The sequence below is a fragment of the Quercus robur genome, chromosome 7 (genome assembly GCF_932294415.1).
Source record: "Quercus robur chromosome 7, dhQueRobu3.1, whole genome shotgun sequence".
Taxonomy (NCBI): domain Eukaryota; kingdom Viridiplantae; phylum Streptophyta; class Magnoliopsida; order Fagales; family Fagaceae; genus Quercus; species Quercus robur.
Genome location: NC_065540.1, coordinates 24,575,386 through 24,584,739, shown reverse-complemented (window position 1 = coordinate 24,584,739; position 9,354 = coordinate 24,575,386). Strand labels below are relative to the sequence as shown.

The following is a 9,354-nucleotide window of genomic DNA, read 5'->3' as shown; positions in this document are numbered from 1 at the left end:
TTTTTTGGTTTATAAAATTAAATAAAATAAATAAAAGTGACCCAATTTATTGGAAATAGAATGGGAAAAAACGGGTCTTCTTTGGAAGGATCTAGAATACCATCTGTTTTGAGTTTACACTACAGCTCGTGACTTTGGGCCTGATGATGAGAGTGTGGGTCCGCTTATTGGGGGATTCATTTTCGATCGCTGGATTCAAGTACGAGTGAAGTGAATCAACCTTTCTGCTAGAGACTTGGGCGGGCTTATTCAGGCCTACAAAAGTTAATGCAGATCTAATGATAGATACATATGAAACGCATCGTTTTCGGAAATATTATTTTTAATTTTTTTTCAGAAAAGAAAAAATAAATAAAATTTTTTTACGATTTTTTATATTTTTCAAGTTCTTTATCATAATTGACAGTGTTAAACATAAAAATAATGTATTTATAAAGAAAGAGTGAGTAGACCAAAAGTGGAAACTAGGACTATCCACGAGTCAAGTCAGCTCAAGTTTGGGCCTAACCTATGCTCAATCCGATTGGGTTGGGTGACTGAAAATTTGACTTGCACTCGACTAAACATATAGGTTAGACTAGCGTTTCGGGCCATCGGTTGAGCAGGTCAGACTCTTTTGTTAGGTGGGTTTGGGCTTCAAATTGGGCCAAGTTTGTTGATTTGCATGGATTTTTTTTTTTTTAATTCTATTTTTTAAGGGCATTTTTAGCCCAAATAAATGGGCTTGCTAAATTACAATGATTTATAAAATTTTGAACCTTGTATATATATATATATATATGATGGGCCTAGTTTTACATTATTTATTTTAAATTGGGCCTTCAAGTTTAGCTTGTATTAAGCCACTATACAATTTTGAATATTTTGGACCTCAGTCCATATCAGTCAAAATTTAATTTTTCCTAGTTCCCACATTAACAAATGACAACAAAAAATACACATAAAATAGCATGTAAAAACCTAAGCAAAATAGCAAACAAATAAAAACATATAATAGCATTAAGAATTTTTTTAGCACCTATTAAATCACACAAACACAATACAAGTAATAAATATTTTCAAAATGCCTTAGTCTTAGGACCTAGGCAATAGCTTAAGGCATAAACAAATCAAGAAAACTTAAATAGTCATAGGCATAAAAGCCCATCTCAACTAATTAAACCTGCCAACCATTCCACACAGCAAGTATGGCAACAACAAATAAGAAGAGCATACTACAATATATATATATATATATATATATATATATATATATATATACTTAGTAAAATATAGAGGTAGAGAAGGCAAAAGGCAATTATTGCAAGTTTGTAAGGTAGTTTACCAGCAAGGCAGTAGGCTAGAAGGTAGTTTATCACCAAGGTAGTATGAAATACCTAAGTATTTCCAAAAAATAGTTTTTCTAAAGCATTAAAGAACAACTATTATATTCTCTATAGTTAAGTCCATGACTAATAGAAAAGAAAACCTATAGACTATAAATTTTCTTTTCTATAAGCAAGAGTTGATTTACAATTAAAAAAAGCAATATATATGTCCAAAAAGAGCTTCCAAAATGTATTCAAAAGGCTGCTTCCTACACAAAATGTGACATTCCTTCTACAATACAAGGGGCAAAAAAGATATTTACCAATAAATCAATAATGTATAAGGACAAGACCAAAAATTATAGAATAAGTGAATGACAGTCAGGGCAGTAACCAAAATCAATAGAAATAATAGTAAGGGAAAAAATTTACTCGGTTAGTGATCAGTCATCAACACTAATTGAGATATCTTTACTTGAGTTTGAACTTTGCTTGAACTGGAACCTTCTGCTGCTACTTGATTTATAACTAGAAAAGAAAAAGAAATGAAGGCAACAGATTAAATTTTGTTTGAATATAAGACACATTTAATAACACTTAATAGACAAGAAATTTGGAAGTTAAACATATTACCAAAGTCATGAAATTCATCCTCTAATGCCTCTACCTCATCCTTTGATATGCGAAAAGAAATTGGGACCAAGGCTTGAAGTCAATTTTGAGCACAAACAAGCTTTTGAGCCATGAAAGGAGACATTGAACTTCGAAATGGATCAAGTATGCACCCTCTAGTACTAAATGTTGACTAAGAAGTAACAGTAGAAACTGGTACAGCCAACACATCCCTAGCCATTTTGGACAGTACTGGATACCTATTTAATGGAACCTAATGGGAGGGACAAATTGTCAACAAAGTTAGGGTAGTTAAATTGAATGTTTGTATGATTTTGTGTTTGCCATCTAATGTAAAACTTGTGGCTCTTGTAATAATTAATTTGTTGGTTTTATGTTGTTCACTTGTTTGTTTCTATGATTTATTGCTTGTAGGTCTCCTTGTTTGTTATGGTAATATCTAGATTTGAGGCATGCTTTAGTGGTCACCTGAAATGCATTGTTAAAATATGAAGGATTCACAGGTGAATTTGATATTGTAAATAACATAAACCTTCTTTATTTTATTTTATTTATTTTTCCCTAAATTTATGGTAGGATATGGGACAAATGTATATGGAATTTTTTTATTTCTACTTGTTGATTTTCATTGGATTCTTTTGGCATATTATTGTGTGCACTAAATCTTAATCTTTGTTTATTATGTTTTGTTTGAATGATTATTATGATTAGTATTAGTAGTAGTTGTTGTAAAATGATAATAGTATCATTATTGTTGTGGTTTTCTAATTCTAAATTTGATGGTGTTAGGTTATGGAACCCTTTAGTGATGCACCCATTTTCCAAAGAATAACACCTACTATCCAAGCTGAACCTGCTACCACTCCAACTACTGTTAAGGTTCCCCCGCTTCCACCTAAAGGTAAAGGCAAGGTGAGTGAGAAAGTAGATAGTCATGGTAAAATAATAGGAAAAAGTCCACTGTTTAGGATCATTTTGAAAAAAAAAAAAAAAAAAACCGATTAGTGAATTTTAAGGTTGTCTGCAATTATTGCTAAGAAATCTATCTTGCTGACAGTAAGGAGCATAGTACTACTAATTTATTGGCTTATATGTCAAATTGTCTTAAGAACCCTAATAAAGATGCACTTAAAGGGCAAAAAAACCTTAGTGTTTGAACCCAAAATAAATGGGGAGGAAGGGTTTCAGCTTTTGCTAATAGCCTTTATTGCTGAGACTTCTAAAAAGGCACTTGCTGAAATGATTATAATAGATGAGTTGCCTTTTAGGTTTGTTGAAGGGTATGGGTTTCAAATATTTTTGACAATCTTAAAATCTAAGTTGCATATTAGGGATATCCTATCTTGTAAAATTGTGGCTAGGGATGTGATTGAAATTTATAGTGTTGAGAGAGAGAAACTAAGGGAGGCCTTGAAGGGTCGTAGAGTGTGCCTTACTATAGACACATGGACTAGCATTCAAAATTTGAATTATATGTCTCTCACATGTCATTTCATTGATGATGATTGAAAGTTGCATAAGAGAATTCTGAATGTTTGTCAAGTTGAAGACCACAAGGGGGAGACTATAGGTAGAAAGATTGAGTTGTGTTTGTGTGAATGAAGTATTGATGGCATATTCACTTTGATAATGGATAATGCTATCTCAAATGGTGCCATTATTAAGTTTTTGCAAACAGTAATTAAAAATTGGAAGGGGATTGTTTTAGAACCCAAGTTCTTAAACAAGAGGTGTTGTGCACATATCCTAAATCTAATTGTAGGGGATAGTTTGAAAGAAATTGATACATCTATTGCTAGGGTGTGCAAAGTTGTAAGGTATGTGAAACTCTCACCAAATAGAAATTAAACTTTTAGGAGTTTTGTGGGGAGTTTAGGTATTGATTCCAAGTGTCTGCTTTGTCTAGATGTATCTACTAAGTGGAACTCTACTTACCTCATGTTAGAAACTGCTGAAAATTTTGAGAAAATGTTCATACAAATGGACTTTGAGGATGATAGTTATTCATCATACTTTATGAATAAGGAACATAGTGGTGGTTTGGAATCTCCTAATGGGATTGATTTTTAAAATTTTAGGAAATTTGTGGGTTTGTTGAAGTTTTTTTACAATGCAACAAAGAAATTCTCTGATTCTTTGTATGTTACTCTCAAAACCACTTCTTGAAAAATATGGCAATTAAAATGGAATCTAAATTTGATAAGCAATGGGGGGAAAGGGGATAAAATTAATCATCATTTGTATGTGGCTGTGGTTCTTAATAGAAGAAAGAAAATGTGGTTTTTGAAATTTTCTTTTTCTGAAATTTATGGGGATAAAATGGCTAATGAGATGAATAATTTGGTGAGGGGTACTCCGGACAAGTTGTATGATTATTACTCTTATGTTGATTTACCAAATATGCAAGTACTAAGTGGGAGTAAGACAACACACATAGAAGGTGATGCAATTGGTTGTACCGATCCATATGCGATGGTCTAAATATGTGCATTCCTTGGAGGCTGAGCAGTCCATAAGGTGTAGTAATGTGATTGAAAATATTTGGCTAAAAATTGTGAAGGTAGAAGGGATGTGAAATTTGAGATATTGGGGTGGTGGAAGGCCAATTCAAATAGGTATCAAGTGCTGTCTAAAATGGCAAGGGATGTGCTAACTATATGTTTCTATCGTTGCTTTTGAGTTAGCATTTAGTACCGAAGGGTGCATACTTGACCCATTTCGGAGTTCACTCTCTCCTCTCATGACTCAAAATCTTGTTTGTGCTCAAAATTGGCTTCAAGCCTTTGTCCCAATTTCTTTTCGCATATCAAATGATAAGGTACAGACATTAAAGGATGAATTTCATGACTTTGGTAATATGTTTAAATTCCAAACTTCTTTTCTATTAAGTATTATTAAACGCGTTTTATATTTAAACAAAATTTAATATATTGCCTTCATTTATTTTTCTTTTCTAGTTATAAATAAAGCAATAGCAGGAGGTTCCAGTTCAAGCAAAGGTATCTTAATTAGTGTTGATAATTGATCATTGACGGGATAAGTTTTTGCCCTTTCTATGATTTCTATTAATTTTGGTAACTGCCTTTTTTATTAATTTTGGTTACTGCCCTTACTATTATTCACTTATTATGTATTTTTTGGTCTTATCCTTATATATTATTGATAAATATCTTTTTGCCCCTTGTATTGTAGGAGGAAGGTCACATTTTGTATAAAAGGTAGCCTTTTGGATACATGTTGGAAGCTCTTTTGGATAGAGACGTAACCAGGAATAATTACTTGGGGGGACCGGGTTATAATAGAGATATACTAAATATAGTTTTTAAGTCTATTGGATACAAAATTATCAATTTTCATATCTCATCATATACTTGAACATTAATAAACATGAAAAAATATCTAGTTCAATGTAGACATACAAAAAAGAACATTTACATCAAATCATGCCTGACGAGGATTTTTCATGAAATAAAATTCATCCATTATTATCTCTACAGTGAAATTCCTTGCAATTTCCCTCTCTATATAAACTAGCATATTATCTGTCAAAAGCTCATCCTCCATTCTATTGCAAAGTTTTGTTTTTAACAACTTCATAGCTGAGAAAACTCATTTTGTAGTTGCTGTAGAAACTGGAAGGGTCAACACAAGACGAATAAATCTATCAATTAAAAAATTGATTTTAGACTTTCCTAAAATTTTTAATCCCCTACATAACTTGGAAATTGTACTCATATTCTGAAAATATGGATGTTTTATCACATCAAACTCATAATGTTGCAATTGAGACTCCAAAAGTTCTTGTTCTTATTCAGTAAAATCTTGAGGATAATATTTCTTAATCAAATTGCATATATCAACAATTTTGAATAATCTAAAAGCATCTTTGGGATTTAAAGCTGAACTAAGAATGACAAGTTCTATTGTTAGCTCACAAAATCTACTGTTCAATTCTTGCAATTGAAAGTCTATTGCAACTGTAAATATGCCAATTCTAAAATGATGTTTCATTGTTAAATCTTCATCTTGATGACGATATCTACCTTCAGCTTTAGTGTAACAAGCATTCATATCAAGAATATCAAGTTCATGTTGCTCACAAAATGATATAACTCTAGCAAGTAAAGGCTCCCATCCATTATCTCTCAACTTTTGAATAAGTGATTTTGTAGTTGAAACTAAATGCATGGCATTTAAAAGGTCTTGAGAATGTTGTTGCAAAGCTTGACAAAGAATATTAGTAATTCCCATTATCTCTTTCATCAAATGCAAGATTAAAATAAATTCAAATAATGTTAATACCTGATAAGCTCCCTCAGCATCACCGCGCTGTTTATAATTAGCCTCTTCCTCAAAGATAGTGTTGATAACTTTGCAAGTAGCATTAAACATTTTAATCAAACTACAAATAGATTGAAAATGAGATCCCCACCTAGTATCTCCAGCTTGTTGCAAAGTACCAATCTGGTTTACACCTCTTCCAATCTCAATTTCATTAGAAGCAATCATATTCTCAACTTGTTCTACTTGAGCATGTTACAATTCATCATTACGCTTACTAGAACTAACAACAATATTGATAATATTAACCAAATGATTAAACAACTTATGAACATCTTTTACTTCTCTAGATGCTGTAACTAGAGCTAATTGTAACCTATGAGTCATGCAATGTACATAATAAGCATATGGGCAATCTTTAAGAAAAAGAGCTTGTAATCCATTCCATTCACCACGCATGTTACTAGCCCCATCATATCCTTGACCTCGAATATTTTCAATGTGGAGGTTGTAATGAGAAAGGACAACACATATCTCATTCTTTAAAGTCAATGCAGTAATGTCTCCAACATGCACAACATGAAAGGAACGCTCTTTAATGAAACCTTCTTTATCAACAAACCTCAAAATGATGGTCATTTGCTCTCTCTTCGACTCATCTTGAACTTCATCAACTAGAATGCAAAATTTTGCATCCTCAATTTCTTCACGAATAGCATTTCGCACTTTACTAGCTAGAATATGCAAAATCTCCTTTTGAATTATGGGTGACGTATATTTGGCATTCCGTGGAGCATTTTCCAAGACAACTCTAGCTACATTTTCATTGAAAGTTGATGTGTGTTTTATCAATTCAATAAAGTTACCTCGATTTTTTGAATCAAGGCTTTCATCATGACCTTTAAAAGCACAAGCTTGGAATGCTAGCCATCGAGCACACTCTATTGAGGTCTTGAGCCACAATTGATTATTCTCCATTTCTTTTGATGTTTGTTTCTCAACTAGTTTGTCAATATGTCTTGAATAATTCAATAGATCCTCACAACATTTCTCAGCGATTTTATGTGGTGTATTAGGTTCTTTCCCCTCATGACCAATTAAAGAACAATTCATCACATCTTTCACCTTTTTCCAATTATTAAAACCTTTTTTAGTGAATGCATCTGATCCAGGATGACCTGTTGGTTTCTTACGAAAAAGGTAGCAAGGTAGATAATAGATTGAATCTGTTGAAGGTGAGTATTCCAACCAATTTGAATGTGATTCAAACCACGAAGATTGAAAACAACGTTGATGATTTTTCGGTCCTTTGTATGGATACTTTATGTCTCTAGGTTGATATGGACCGGCTATGAGATAAGCACGTCGAATTTCATCTTGTTCGTTGATAGGGAATTCATATATTTGTTTACATAATCCTGGATCACGGTCTATCCCTTTAGATTCAATTCTTGAACATTTGGGGGGACGCTCATTAGGCATTGAAGTATCAACATTTGTTTCTACAGAAGTCCTAAGTTTTGAATGACTAATTTTTTCTTTCTTAAAGAATGCATCAATTATTTGTCGTTTGCTCATTATTTGACACCTAATTTCAATCCCAAAAAAAAAAAAAAAAAATCAATTCAACTAAATAAACAAATACACTTGTAGTTAAGTAATGACTAATGACCTTTTAGGATAAAAAAACTAAATAAACAAATCAATCAAAAGTATAAACAAACAACATAAACCAAATACCTAGACAGTAGACTCTGTGATAGACTCACAACCCACTACTCCAATTTCCTTCCATAGATTTTTTTTTTTTTTTTTTAATTTACTTACACAATGCAAGCCAACAAGCCCCACCCGGCCCCCACTCAAGGGACAAGACAAACAACACAAAAGCCAAAAGGGAAAAGGCTAGTCTGAGTCTCAGAGTCAATGAATCAAGCAATAAAGAGTACAATAACAACAAACACAAAAAGACAAAAGACAAAGTAATAAGTATAAATTGCTTTACTGGCAAAGGGAAATCACATACTGACATACACATATTTCATATTTGATATTTCTATTCAAGTATCAGTATTTAGTTCAGTACTTCAGTTGTAGAGAAAAAGAGAGAGAAGTCAAGTAAAGAATGAATGAGATACCTTGAGGACTGGAGGCAGCGGTGTCACGGTGAGCCAGCAGGGTTTCTGGGGTAGTCAGGCAGAGGCGTAAGCCGGTGAGCGTGACACTATTGGAGTTGGAGGCATGAACTAAAAAGGTAAAAAACTAAGGGTAAGGGCATAAGGCAGAGGCATAAGGTGAGGCGTGAATGAAGATTGTTAATTTATTCTCTCTTTTAGATTGTTCAGATGGTGAGGATTTCTTTTTTTCAGACGGTGAGGATTGAATGCCTTTTGTTTGTGTTTAATTAGGTATTTTAGATTTTGGTTCGGGCTAGGCTGGAAGTGTTATGGTTTAGAAAAGAATAACTTGTTTGCTTAGGGAATTGGGGTTGGCTGGTGGGGTTGGATGTGGGCCAAGTTTTTTGGTGGGGCTTGAAGTTGTATTGGACTAAAAGTCTAGAACTCTAGAAAAATGGTTGAGAAAAATATGGGGGGGGGGGGGCAGATCTTAAATTTGGGGGGGGCCAATGTAATTTTTTGACATAATTTAGTGGAAATTTGAAAATTTTTGGGGGGGCCAAGGAGCCAAGTGGCTCTGCCCCTGCTTTTGGACATATATATTGTTTTTCTAACTGTAAATCAACTCTTGCTTTTAGAAAGGAAAACATATAGTTTAGTTTTCTTTTCTATAAGTCATGGAATTAACTACAGAGAACAAAGTAGTTGTTCTTTAATGCTTTAGAAAAGCTATTTTTCAAAAATACTTAGGTATTTCATAATTGTAACTAATTATATAGACTGCTAAGAATATTGTAACTAGTTTACTACCTTGGTGGTTTATTGCCCTATAGACTTGCAGTAATTTCCTTCTTCCTTCGACCTCTATGGATTACTAAGTGTGTGTGTGTGTATACTTAGTATGCTCTTCTTATTTGTTGTTGCCATACTTGTTGTGTGGTTGTGATTTATTTACTGGAATTTGTTACTTGCTGTATGAAATGGTTGGCAGGTTTAATAGGTTAAGATGGGCTTTT

The 9,354-nt window shown here is 33.0% G+C and overlaps 2 protein-coding genes across 2 annotated transcripts; both read right to left on the bottom strand.

Annotated features, from left to right (window-relative positions):
* Positions 1–5,747: 5,747 nt before the first annotated feature.
* Positions 5,748–6,449, bottom strand: LOC126691203 (uncharacterized). The gene has a single exon (XM_050386263.1). It carries the CDS (start codon positions 6,447–6,449, stop codon positions 5,748–5,750), a length of 702 nt encoding a protein of 233 aa, XP_050242220.1.
* A 27-nt stretch (positions 6,450–6,476) lies between these two features.
* Positions 6,477–7,799, bottom strand: LOC126691202 (uncharacterized). The gene has a single exon (XM_050386262.1). The coding sequence runs from the start codon at positions 7,797–7,799 to the stop codon at positions 6,477–6,479; it is 1,323 nt and encodes a 440-aa protein (XP_050242219.1).
* Positions 7,800–9,354: the final 1,555 nt, after the last annotated feature.

What these genes read in the sequence shown, in the direction of transcription:
- LOC126691203 (XM_050386263.1), bottom strand. Translation starts at nt 6,449, where the DNA reads ATGATTGCTTCTAATGAAATTGAGATTGGAAGAGGTGTAAACCAGATT.
- LOC126691202 (XM_050386262.1), bottom strand. Translation starts at nt 7,799, where the DNA reads ATGAGCAAACGACAAATAATTGATGCATTCTTTAAGAAAGAAAAAATT.